Consider the following 14,338-nt stretch of genomic DNA (forward strand, 5'->3'; position numbering starts at 1 on the left):
GATAAGTGTGTTCGAAGCAAGAAGGAGTATTTTGAGGGGGATTAATGGCAATATGTCTTTTACTGTAATAAATTGTTTTTATTTAAACATTCACCGTATCTTTTGGTCATACCTTGTACATATAATACTGCACTCAGTCTTAAATATGGCCCATGTTTATTGAACTCAGCCTTTAAAAATTCTGACATTTATTAACCTTTATGATAGGTGCCATTCCAGTTGCTTTACATGTATCTCACTTAATTCTCACAATAACTTTATGAAGTAGGTCCTCTTATAACCTGCATTTTACAGATGAGGAGAGTGAAGCAAAGAAAGGTTAAGTAACTTGTCAGACTCACAGCTTTTACATGGCAGATTCAGAAATCGAACCCAGACTAACTGGCTGCAGACACACAATATTATGGTGTGTATATCACTGTACATATTAAATAAAGCATCAGAGACAGAAATAAAGCTAACTTGTCGAAAACCTAGGCTCTTTGATTTTCTGTGTTTTCACTTAATTTTCCGGTTTAGATGCTCAAGTCAAATGTGCAGAACTGAATTAAAAACTGAGTTAAGCAGATAAACTGTACTGTTATACTGAAAGATGTTACAATGCTAACTATATGGTAGCAACTGGGAGGCACCTACTTGGTTGGGTGCCTGAGTTTATGGATGTGTATTTTATATGATCCGTTGTCAGTTTTTCCACATCTGGAACACACAAAGCCTGGTTTTTTAAAAAGCTGCTAATTACTCCATTGTTTGTGTAATGAATGATTCCTCTTCCCAGCCTCTGGTGCAGCTAGTTAGTCATATTTAAAAAGAGCCAATCATTTCCTGCTGGCCAACCTCGGGATCTGGATCACAGCCTTTGAACTTATGCTTCAGTGTGTCTTAAAAGCATTTCCTTAGGTACCTATTGATAATTGGCTTAGTTACCCTACAGTAAGGAAGGGCTCTTGGACTGATGATTTGTTCTCTGAGAATGAGGAGTGAGGGGTGATAGAGAAACTATTACGTCCATGCTGGTCGACCTGGCCCTTGTTCAAAGCATCACTGGTGAAGATCCTGTCTACTTCATTGCTTAACCTTGAATATACTTTTGAAAAAGGCCAGAGAAGCCATTCCAGAACCTAAATTTGATGTCAGTGGTATGATAGGTCTTAGAGACATAGGTGCACATGGTGTTCAAGCAGTCTGTTAATGGCAGGTGCTTCATGGAAAACCTTACATTCTTTTCCTTTTAAACAGTTTTAGATTAGGATTCCAGAATACAAACATCATTATAATCATCTTTATTGCTCTACCAAAAACTGGCTATAACCACAATTTGTAGTGAACTTGTATCGTTTAAGTGATGCCATGTTGCTTCTAAAATGGTCTCCTTACTTCCAGAATGAGGAGCTTCCTTAATTTAGTTGAAAAAGTATCTTAGCTAATACAAATCTTGGGGCTTATATATAACTTGTCTAGATTGTTCTAGTCAGACATTGACTTTAGAGTTCAAGATCCTTGAATGTTGGTATCTTTTTTCCCTTCCCCCACCCACTGCAGCATAGTGAACAGTAGCCAGTCAGAACTTGAAGCTTACATAGTTTGCATTTCATTTTATTTTTGTTCTTTAAGGAAATAAAAGTCATCAACAGATAATACAATAATGTCGTTTCCATTACTACTGACCTTAAATGAAATTTTAGATTGTGTGTCTTTATGAAAATTAAAAGATTGGATATTTGGAATCACAGGTTGCTCAGGACTCTCAGGGAAAGAGCCACTTACTGAGAGTGAAAATCAAGCTTTTACCTAGAGGGTGATGCACAGGATAGCAAACCTTTTTTTGTGTACATATTGTCACGAAACAAAATAATTTTGTGAGCCGTATATATTATGGAAACCATGAGAAAGGAAAAAATAGAAAAGGTTTCTAGTCAACGAGAGTTATTTGAGGGATAGGATACTATAGTTCTTATCTTAATACCCAGTGTTGGTGAGGGTAGGGAAATAGGCAGCTCTTCTGTATTCTATCTGGTGTTAGTAGAATCAGAAAAGTCAGATTGTAATGTGTACATACCCTGGACCCACCAGTTCTACTTTTTGGATTTTATCTAACAGAAGTTCTTGTGCAACTTTGTAGAAGTATATATACTAATACTTTTACTGCAGAATTGTTTGTTTTATTTTTTTAGTTAATGATTTTTACTTTGTGGATAAGGGAGATGATTTTCATTAAATAAAAGCATATGTCTGTATCACAAATGTAGATAGGAACTTGGTATTTGATAGATTTCAAATTTATTTTAATATCAGAAAATGCAAGTAACTTTCATCTTTATGTTTTTCTATGTTTCTAACTTTTCTGAAATGAAAACACATTAGACATGTAATGGGGGAAAGTGATAATTTAAAATTTGGATATTAGAGAGGGAAAATGCCATTTTGTGTTCATTTTTATCCCCTTTCTTACCTGACAACATGGCTGGTCATGATGAAAACAGAATAGATGGAAATCGACTGAAACCTACTCTTTATATTCCCTTCCCCAGTAGTAGTAAAGTAGTAACATGAACTATTACCATTTGATAGCAGACCTGTTTCTAATTTAAGGGTACATTTTTCAAATGTTTTTGTTGCAAAATGGTAAATTTCCTTTAAGAATTATTCTGTCAGTTTATATTATATTTCCATCAGAGTATGTTATGAATATGCCATTTTGCCATTCTCTCATTAATACTGCATATTAAAATTTAAAAATAAGCTCTTATTTATTTTCTGATAATGAAAGAATTACAATTTATTGTTGAAATGTGGAAAATACAGAAAAAGACACCCGGCCCCTCCCTCTCTTCACGCGTCCCCCCCATAATTCCTCCACCCAGCAGCACTAATAATTTTAGTATATGATAAATATACTTTCTTTTCTAATCTTATGTGTATTTGTTGGATTTTGGCCGTACATTGCTGGAATTTACTTGAAATGGAAGGGGAGCTACATTACTTGTGTGTAACTTCCTCTCTTGTTAAGTGGTGCTTATTCTTCTGCGTCGCTATTGTCATCTTTGCTTTTGCTAGATTGGTTGGTTTCTTTTAAATATGTGAGAAATACAGTTGGAAAATGAATGATGGGACAGTAGAAGGAGGGGAGGATAGTTAAAGAAAGAGGACTCACTCAAAACTAATCCAAGTGCCACTGTCTTGGAATAGGCAAGGATTTCTTGAGATTTATCCCACATAGATTCTCCCTACTTTGTATATTACTTGTTTTTTCCCCCCCTCTCTTACATTTTCTTAAAATTCTCTTACCCATGTATCCTGAAATTTAAGTGATGCCTCAGTGGTGAGGATATTTGGTAGACAATTTCGGATACCTGTCTTCCTTTATTGCTGGGAATTCTTTTCCCTAATATTTCTTTCATGGTTTTTCCCCCACTCTCTTTCAAGTACTTCTATTGCTTATATGTTACATTTCCTTGATTGTCTTTGTCTACTGTCTTATATTTTCTGTTTTTTGTTCTGAGCTAAATCTTTGACTTTTATATTCCAGCCCATCTCGTTATATTTTAATTTTGCCTATCATATTTAAAAATTTTGGAAGCTCTTTTTTGTCTCCTGAATGTTATTTTCAGTGCATCCTATTTTTGCTATGAATGCAGTATCTTCACAAATCTTTTTAATAATTATAATTTGTATTTTTTAAGTTTTATTGCCTCAACCACCTGTTTCCTCCAGGTTCTGTTTTTGATCTTTGATTTATTTATTTATTTGTATTTATCTCTTGTGCTGTAGTCTTTCCTTAAATATTAGATGATTCAAAGCAGTCTGTTGTTATTTAAAATCAAGGGAATAATGGCAAAGCTGACCAGGAGCTCCCTTTCTGTGGGTGGACTTTGCTGGTTAGGCTGTCTGTTAGAATGGGGAGCTTGGTTTTCCGGGTCCCGTTCTTCCTGGAGCTTCTTTAGGGCTCTGCTCAATAAATCAGTTCCATTTTCCCCCCTAGCATCAGCTCTCTTTATGCATATTTTCAGCTTTGTTTTTGAATTATTTTCTCTTGTTTGATTGTATTAGCTAAAACCACCAGTGCCATGTTTAGTAATAAGGTATATGGTGGACACTTGTTCCTTGTTCTTTATCTTAGTGTTTCCCTGATGATGAAATGCTTATCTTGAACTTTGGTTTGCAATGCGCAGTCTCTCTTATCTGCCTTTGTCTTCCAGAATTTTCTGAACTCTTTCATATACTGATGACCCCCACTTTATAGTGATTTTAAGCTCTTTTATTTCTAATTCTCTTGCTATCACTTAAAGGAATCTTAGACGAGAGCAGATAAACACATGGGCTTTGCCCATCATTTAATTCATTATTATTCTGTTGAAACTGAAAAAATATTATCTTTCCTCCTTGCTATTGGAATGCTGTTAAACTTCTTTCAGTTAGGTCACTGAACAAAAGTACCTTACGATATAGGCATTTGTCTCGTTGTGAAATGGACTTATTAAACTGTTTGGGAAATGCATTGTAACTCGAACAAGATATTCAGTATTGAAAAAACATTGCTATCCATTTTCAAAAGCTGTAATTTGAAAAAAATTTGGTTCACATTTTACCTAGAACAATTAATATTTGAAGGTAGACCTTTTCTTCTTTAGATGGTCATACATATCAGAAACTAATAAATGAACAGAGAATGCCTGTCTATAAGCAGAGGTTTTGTTTTGTTTTGTTTTAATCAAAAAATGTTCCAAAGACTGCAAAGCTGTACTTAGAAGATGGGAGTTGATGGGACTAGATTGCCATACTGAATTTTTTGTGAATTACTGTGGTTGGGGGATGGTATAGCTGGTTTGGATGAAGGCTTGGAGTAACCTGGGGTCCAAAATCAGTGGGAAGTAGAGTCCTTTTTGTTGTCTGGATCAAAGAACACTGGTTCTCCCCTCAACATCCTTTTTTAAACATTTAAACTTTTTTTTTTGGGGGGGGGATATGTAATATATTGACATGGATCAGAAATAAAAATACGGGTTACACAATAAAATGCCTCACTCCTGTGCAGTCCCCCAGCCCATTAACTTTCTAGAATCTTATTTTTAAAGAACAAAAATTCAACTGAATAAATTTGAAGATCTAGTTGTCTTTATTAAATGGTTCATGAATTGGGCACCATTCCATCTAGCAAATAGAAGGGAGCTCTGAGGGGCTGTACAAAATGGAAGGTGTTTAGAGGCAGAAGGAGGGTGGGACATGGAGGTTATTTCAGGCAAGGTTACCTTATCTTCCTTAAGTCTGGGGGTTTTATTAGGCAGATTACCTTTTTAGTGTTGATCTGGAAATTCCAGACAGTTGGTTTAAAATTCTCCTTCTGGGAGAGACTGACACTGCAGTTAGATTAGGTAGTAAGCCTTGGTGGAGTATCACAAGTGACTCCATTTTGGGTCTGCTGTTTCTTCTTAATGCTATGGATACTTCTAGCAATTATATGAATACTACTTAGTATAAACTACATAACGTTTTATGTATATAGAAGCAATGAGATGTGTATGTGTTTGTGTCTGTAAGTAAATTGTGGAGTAGATTATAAATTAAGATGCTTCTATGTTGTACTTTTTAAATGAAATATCTTGGGCCTAGCTCCGTATCAGATCATAAAGATCTGCCTCATTCTTTTCTATGGCTGTTTTATATTTCTAATTTATTTAATCCTAATAGATAGAAATTTGTTTCATTTTAGTCTTTTGCTGTGAAAAATAATACTGTAAAAATAAACTTGTACATGGGTCCTTTTATATGTGTCATTGTGAGGATATGTACAAAATAAATTATACCAAGTAAAATAAATGAAAATATCCTAATTATGCTTTCTGAATTTTGTATTTCTTTCTTCATATTTCTGTATTAGTCAAAGCAGGGCGATACACCTGAAAGGATTTGTAATTTGTATATTTAATTTATGATAACGTCTGTTGAGACCTTTTTTGTTATCTTCAGAGAAGACTTATGTTTATTGAAAAGTAGGTAGTAATGCCAACTTTTAAGCATACATATAATAAATTAGAACTCCACTTGAATTAGTAGTCTCTCTTCAGTTGGCTAATAATGTCAAAGAAACTTACTTGGAATTGAATCTTTAAAAAATTTTTTTAATAAAGGCACTTTTCTTCCTTACATTTTATTATACCAATGTTTTTCTTTTAAGATGTTAGATTTTTGCAATTTTCTTGGTGTTTGTAATCAAAATTTGAATTAGCCTAAAGAGCACTTGATGACTATAAACAGTGCTACTTAAATGAATTTTACATAAGGAAGTTAATTACCCTGTATGCTTAGGTTCATAGGAGTGCTAGTAGAAGGAGAACTAGAGGGAAAATAACAGTAAGTGGAGAAAAATCATATTACAATTGAACATTTTAAAGTCTACATGTTTACCACACTTTTTCTTTCATGTTTTGTTTATACTATATGACTTTTTCTTTGAAATGATCGATTTAGTCCCTATGGGTTGAAATGTTTTCTTCTCCAGCCAAAATCACAATGCAGAAAAGAACTGGGTTAGATGAAAGTATATCCTACACATTGTTCTGAATACTGGTGTTCCACACGGTTGGGGAAAAGGCCTGAGATTTTCCTTGTAGTCAAAACAATTTGTCATCCTGTTCTGGAGAATAGGAACTTCCTAATCACCTAGTGCCTTTTGGACATTTCACTTCCTCCTAGCTATAAAAGGGAAAAGTGGCACCAAGAAAAGGATTTGTTTTGCCCCCTGAATTACTCTTTGACAGTTTCTTTCATATTTGTCAAATCTCCAGAATCATGGATTAAAGTCTTGTTCCTTTGGTAGCCTCCACGTGCCATAGACACAATGATCTTTCCAAAACACTGCTTGTCATTTTTCTTCACAAAATCCACATTAAGCCCAAACTTCTTTTCTTGGCTTTTCATTCCTCTCTACCTTATCTACTGAAACAGTTGTTACAGTTTTTTTGCTCCTCTTTTCATTTTTATCTCTTAAGACATGTTAAAACAATATTAACAACAGAAAACATATCTTTGAATAGAAATGTTTAAAGATTCCCAGAAACCTTTCACTTTGTCCTCCTTTTTATAATCTAAATATCCATAAAATTATATTCTTTTGATTGCATAGGCAGTCCTTAAATGTTTACTACTAAGATATAGTTAAGAAAACTATAGTTCAACAATTCTCTCATGTATAGTTCAATAACTCTGAATGCCCCTTAACCAGGGGCATTTTTGTCTCCTGCAGGACATTTGGCACAGTCTGGACAGTTTTGGTAGTCACACCTAGGTGTGGGGATGCTACTGTCATCAGTGGGTAGAGGCCAGGGATGCTCCTTAACGTCATGCGCGTCCAGGACGGGCCTCCACAACCAGGGAATTATCTGGCTCCAAATGTCAGTGATGCCAGGGTTGAGGACACCTGACAGTCATTGTAAATAATCCTTGCTCCCTTAATATATATTGTATTCATACAAATGTATGCACTTCATCTAATTAGGATCCCCTCTTTTACTTTAAATTTTATCTTTTAAAAGTAAAAAGTATGTATATAGCTGTATAATAATACTGAGCAATCGTATGACTGGTTTCCCCTCGGTAGTAATTTTCAATTTCTCCAACAGTGGCATCTTGATGTGTACACTCTTATACTGCTGCTCTTAAGTTTTCAACTTTAGAAATCTCTCTTTACTTTCTCTTGTGTTTCCAATATATCACAACTTTTGTTTAACTTAATCAGTCTTTATGTTTTATGAACATGTAAAAATATTCCCTCACATATTCTTTCTCATACAACCTTTTGTTTTCCTTGGAGTAATAATGATTGTTTTGACGTTCCTTTTTGATCAGTCATCTAAAATGTAAAAATTTTTCAGTCCTTGCTTATCTGAAAATATTTTTCACAGTTGGCTGGAGATTTGTTTAGGCAAATAAATCTGGTTTAGAAATGGTTTCCTCCAGAATTTTGAATCTTTCCTTTTGCCCTATCTTACAGTGTTGCTCTTGAGAGATGTAATTTTCTAAAAGCCTTTTGGATCTTTGAACTTGATTATTTTTTGATTTGGTTGTTCATTGTATTCACTGGATGAAATGCTGTATAAAACTGGTTTGGTGAATTTCCAACCACAGAACCTAGCATGGTTTTTTACCTGAAAAAATCTTCAGAATCTAGAACAAATATAAGACTCATAAGGCCAATAAGAAGAATGCCTTTTTTGATGAAGAAATAATGCCTCTGGTTGGAGAAGGACAGTTTAAAGTCAGACTTTGCATCTGTACTGGTGGTACCAAGTTCAGTGTGCCTAAGGATCACGTGGTGATGCTTGGTAACCATGTACATTCCTTTGTCCCCAAGAGACTTGGATTCAATGAGTCTGATGTGGCACTAAGAAATTTGCAGTTTTCCAGGGATGGTGGTCCTGACCCATTTTACAAGCTGCAGTTATTTGAAAGTGAAGGAAACTCTTCAGGAAGTGTGGAGATGGAGGCTAATGTAAACTTTCTCTTTTTTTCACTTACAAAAATTGGTACTATCTTTAGATAAAAGAAATATGTAACTTGTATATATATTTTTCATACGATTTTTGAGTCTATGGGATTATACTGGACATCCTCTTAAGCAAATAGTAGGCTGATCAGCACCTGCCATGAAACATGGGACCGTGTTGTTTAGTGATTATTTATTTACTTTCTCTCTGCCCCAGCATCCAGCACGGTCCTTCTGAAACAGTCTATTTTTAAGAACTTTTTGAATGATCTGTGGAAAAGTATATTATCTCTATAGAAATTCTTTGCTCTTGTGTGGTTCCCTGTATGAAAGCAGAATGAATAATTATAAGAGCCTGGAGCGATCTTTCTTTGTTATGTTCTTTGAAATGTTTTATAACATCATGTTTGGGTATCTTTGTTCCATAAAGATTATGTTGTGGAAGAGAACAATTAGGATCCTTGCTTGAGATTCAGCATAAATCAATCGGGTTATCTATATTCAGAGTTTAATAATGGTTCCCTTAGTTTGGGTTTAGTTTAAAATTTATCATGTGTTTATCTGTGAGCCAACATTTATTTGGCATAAAGGAAGCCAGCACTTTAAATCTGTTTTTAAACTACTTTTATCAACAACTCTTGGCATGTAGTACATGTGTTAATTACGTATTCATATTTACTTCATAAAATAATTCTGACTCAACCTCTTGCTTTGTTAGCTGTTAATATATGTACATAAAAATTTCAAGTGTTGGATTTTCATTTTTAATTTGGGGAAAAAGTACAATATAGTTATATAGTAAAGAAAATTTAAAAACTAAAATCACCTATTATCCTTTCATCTTTGCATAAAAATTCCATTCCCCCAAATAATTTATATTTTAGATTGGCTGGGGTATCCTATTGATTTTTTTTATTCCTGTGTCTCTAAAACAATATAATCAGTGTTTTCTTATCTCCTAATATAATTGTGAAAATAATGGTTTAATGATTCAGTTTAAATCCTCTTGTCATTTCAGACAGTATGGAGGAGACTTTAGGTATACTATAGTGTTTATAAGAATTTTCAGTGTCTGTTAACCCTTAAAATTCAAGTAGCTGTTAAAATGGTATCTATTAAAATAACATGTAGCTTCTTTTGCTCCTCCCATTAAAAAAGACTCAACTTTTGAGAACTTAAAAAAATTTTTTTTTAGTTCTTCTCAGTAATTCAGTATTAAATGTTAGAAATACTGCTTTGTCAGCTTTTATTGAAGTAAAGAAAAATCAATGGCATGTAATTTTGGAAGCCCCATTTAGTACTTAAGCATGCTGCATGTGTGAGCACATATTCACAGGTCATAGAAGTTCTGTGGCAGCTGTAGATATGCTAACAGCAACAGAGCCATTTCCCTGCTTATAATTCTGTTCTTCCGTGTTTGCCCAAAAATAAGGCTGAGCCAGGACAGTCAGATCTAATGTGTCTTTTGGAGCAAAAATTATATAAGACCCGGTATTATATACTTTATATTGTTATGTTATGTTATGTTATACCCGGTCTTACAGTAAAATAAGATTGGGTCTTATGTTAATTTTTGCTCTAAAAGACGCATTAGAGCTGATTGTCCGGCTGGGCCTTCTTTTCCGGGAAACATGGTATGTAAGAGCATGTCAGGTAATTGTTGACTTTTGAGTGTTGTTATGTGTGCTGAAGTAATAATGTTAAATTTTCTGCTTCAGTAATATGTATGAATAAAATATATTAGCAAAATGAAACCTTTGTAACTCTTGGTAACCAGAATAGAGATTTGATAGGATAATATGAAAATACCACACAGGCTGTCGGAGAAATCTTTTGAAGTGATGTTAACCTAAGATGATTACCAGAAAAAGATGTTTTTATGAGAAGAAATTTTTTTTAATTTAAGGACTATATTAATAGTATTGCAAAATGTTAGAGAACTAATTTTTTAAAAAACCTATTGAGCATTTTATTTTAGGTAATTTTTTCTTTGACGTGTTTTTCATTCTGATAATCCAACAGGCTGGGGAAGGCAGTTCCAAGGAGAAAGGACTGGCCCAGACAACCTGGCTCCTAATACTAATTCTTCTTCTTGATGTACTGGCATTTATTGAGTGCTTACCCCTAACTAGGCATTTTGTTGAACTCTTTACTTGAGTTATCTATGTAATGTGGTTGTTTTTGCTTGTTATTTTGTGGGGAGCAAGAAGTGACTTTTGTTTAGAAAAATCAAATGACATTATGACATTTAGAAAATTTTTTGTGAGCCCTGACCAATATCTATAACTTGAATAGTCTATTGAAATTCTCTTGTCAAATTTGTAGCTATATTGAATTCTTCAAGCTAGTGAGGATAATTTTAAAAGTGCTTGTCATAAGTGCCTCTACTTGGATAACCTTAATTTTTCTTAAATCTAGACAAGCCTTTTTTTTTTTTAAATAGACATTCATGTCCAAACTCACACCTAGGGCTTAGGATCAAAGGTAAATGCCATCAGACTTCAAGGTCTGTGAGCCTGTAGATCTTTATTTTGCCCCTTTGCTCTGTGGAATTTCCTTGTGTTTAAATTTTAACTAGTCTTTAGAACGATTTCAATAAAGGTAAGTTAGTTAATCCTGATATGAATGTGTATTGTTTTTGGTTCTCATATGCAGTGACTACTTTAAAAATCTGAACATTATTTTAGGCAAATCTAGGTTTCATTGTATTCTTCTTTTTTTTTCTTGAATAATTAGGAAATGCCTATAAAGTGTTTTATGTTATAAGGGTTTACTGCCTAATACAGTTTTCTTCCACGGATTAGCCTCCCAATAAATGTCTACAAAGACAGTCTTTTGTTTTAGGTTAGGCAACACCAGGATTGTAAAGCCAGTCTAAGTATATACATTCCTAACTGCCAGGTGGTTTCTTAATACCAACTTTTCGTTTTGAATATTCCTTACTTTGTATGTGTCATCACTGTGAAGGTGAAGTAGCCTTTGTTACATTTATTTATTCACTTTTTCCCTCTTTCAACAGGGGGAAATGCAGTGTTGCCCTTCTGAATGAGACAGAGTCAGTATTGTCATATCTTGATAAAGAGGTAATTCACAATTATACTTGTTTTGTGTTTTTTTCCCCCTTTGTTTCCCATGAAGCCCATACCTTTGAATTTATTACTTGTACCAAATTATTGCACCACAATAGCAGTATTATAGTAAAAGTGTAATGACTAGAATGCATTTGGGTAATTTGATTGTTTTTGGTTAACTGAAATGAGAGTTGGCAAAAACTCCCGTGTCTTGTGTGTCTGTCTCTTTTTTCAGTTGGTAATGAGAGGCTTTATAAAGTATAGCACATGATTTAGCTTGTAGTGGAAGAAACATTTTTGGCTTTATGAAAAAGTGACTTTACTTGGTGCTCCCTGGTTTTTTGTTTTGCTTCTACTATTTTGTTTTTTTAGTAAATAGTTTTCTTTTAAACTCTTTCCACATGATATTTTACCATTGGAGGTCTGCTTTCTTGTCTCGAACCTTAATAAACTTTGTCAACTAAAACTACTTCTTTCTGTAAATTTCAGCAAGAAACTTTTTAACATTTTTAACAAGTGCTTCAGTGAAGGGAGGAACTTCTTATAAACAGAATATTCCTCGTTATGCAGTTTTATGTGACGGATTGGCATTTGTATTATAGGGAAAATATTTTACTGTTGATGATGTTTTAGTATTTAACCTTTATAGTTTCATAGTGTTTTTGTTTTCCCCAAATCTTTATCACATATATGTATTTTTAAAAAAGAATTAAAGGGGCATTTTTTATCATATTCAAATATGACCCTCTTATCTGAAATGAAAAACATAATAAAAAAGATAGATAAAAATACGTAGAACTACTGTACATCAGAAACTAATAAACTAAAAGTAAATAAATATTCAAGGCAGAAAATGGCTAATAGACTTTATAACTTAGGAAGTTGTAAGTTATATGTGAAATTTAGAAAAGAAGGCAGTAGGGTTTGTCATCAGTCTGTCCAACAGAATGGTCGATAATAATGCTCAGAAATTAGCATTACTTCCCAGAAACAAATAAAAGGAGGAAACATTCAGTATGTTTCAGTGTATTTTATTGGTGTTTTTGGCTATCGAGAACGGATATTTTTTTTTAGTGGTAATTTTTGCCTTTTAATTTATTGTTAACCATTTGTATATGCTAAGGACTATAGTAAATGAAAATTTGCAAAGGTCTTTAGGAATTTTTTTCTATACTCCCCCCCGCCCCCCCTTCCCACACACACGCACACTAGTCCTTTATCAATCTTTGAATCTTTGGGCTGGGAACTGACCTTTGGCAGTGTATTTAAGGATTTTTTTTTTTTTTTTGCAGAGGAGGCAGTTTAGGAAAAATAAAACTGCTTACATTACATTTGTATATGCTAAGGACTGTATGTTGAATTTGAAATACAGTTTTGTGATGTATATTTGCTACTTTATCCATTATAAGACTGACCCTTGGGAAGTTTTCTTTAGTCATTAAAATACTGAGTTTGGCATATTTGAAGATGGTAACACTCAAAGGGCAGCTTTCCAGTCATCATTTTTTACTTGTTTTTTACTTCGTAATTCTCTGTGTTGTTGAAATTGACTGATTAAACAACTCTTAGAACACTTTCTTCCTCCTTTTTTACAACTTCTATTTTAACTAAACATATTTTGAATATATGCACATATCAGTACATACAAATCTAGAGTCTGAGCAGCTTATGTTGGCCCTAAATAATCATTTCATTTCATTTTACGGTAAAGTATGGCCAAACCTTGTTTTTATGGAATACTCTATTAAACATTTTACGACTAAAAGTGACCTGAAATATCTCTACTTGTAAAGCTGATGGTGAGCCAGTGGCAATAGCTTTAGTTACCTAGTAACAATCTTTGTTGCTCCTGTCTTATGAAAACAAAGAAACAACTCTGATTACATACTGCTCCCCTCCACCCCATCAAACTATTAAGCAGGTTGATTTATATATTCCTTTTCTTAGCATTTTTTCACATGCATAAGTGTCACATATTGGTGTGGCTTTTGAACAGTTTTACTGTTTAACCTTTTCTCCTGTCAGTGACCCATGATTAGAACACAGTGCAGAATTGCTCAGTGGATGGTATCTCCTCATCTGGTTTTCTCCTTGCCGGTTATCACACTCTGGAAGACATTGAAAGAAGAAAGAAAGCTTTATAATCTGACAGATTTTCTCTTATTTGCAGTTTGCTTGGTTGGGTCTTGGTAAAGAGCTGATGGTAAGGATAGGTCCTTCCAGGATATAATACAGAGTTGTGCAGTAAGTGACCCTCAGAATCATAGTGTGAAGCAGGGACAAGACTTTATGTTCAGATGACCTCCATTGGTTATGCAGAATTCAGCGACAGGTAGCCGTGTCATTTATCCATTAGGCTCAGAAACTAGGGCCTTTTGTGTTTCAAGGGACTCACAGTAGGTGTGCTGGTGGCATGTGTAGTGATGTTTATACACCTATGAATGCTTCAGAATTTAAAGGAGAACTGCAGAATTATAATTAATAGATATTTAATTAAATGTGTACAGTGTGACATTTTAATTAATAAACTGCATATAAGCTGAGTCTTCTATGGTTTATTTAATATGAATGTATGTGTTTTAATAGTTTGATAGAACGTGGGATGGGCACTCCAAAAGTAAGAGTGCCGGGTATCTACAAAGACATCCATACTGTGTAATGTGGGCTTTAGAGGGTTAAACAATGACTTGATTTTAGGTGTCTTACCTTCAACTTAGGGCTTAACTTTGCTAGCTTTTCAAAACCCTGTTTTAGAGCAGGCTTTTCTTTTAGACTAAATCAAATA

General features: G+C 34.0%; 1 protein-coding gene across 4 annotated transcripts in view; it reads left to right on the forward strand.

The window, feature by feature from the left end:
- MTA3 (metastasis associated 1 family member 3) overlaps positions 1-14,338 on the forward strand; it is a 141,633-nt gene that overhangs the window by 48,465 nt on the left and 78,830 nt on the right. For all 4 annotated transcript variants that reach the window (XR_012496310.1, XM_074331928.1, XM_074331929.1 and 1 more), the window contains exon 5: positions 11,502-11,565. Coding sequence is in view for 3 of the 4 variants with exons in the window: in XM_074331928.1 (XP_074188029.1) it covers positions 11,502-11,565 (64 nt within the window). In the remaining variant the exon portion in view is untranslated. The remainder of the gene's footprint in view (positions 1-11,501; positions 11,566-14,338) is intronic.

This window comes from Rhinolophus sinicus, linkage group LG05 (genome assembly GCF_036562045.2).
Source record: "Rhinolophus sinicus isolate RSC01 linkage group LG05, ASM3656204v1, whole genome shotgun sequence".
In the NCBI taxonomy this organism is placed as follows: domain Eukaryota; kingdom Metazoa; phylum Chordata; class Mammalia; order Chiroptera; family Rhinolophidae; genus Rhinolophus; species Rhinolophus sinicus.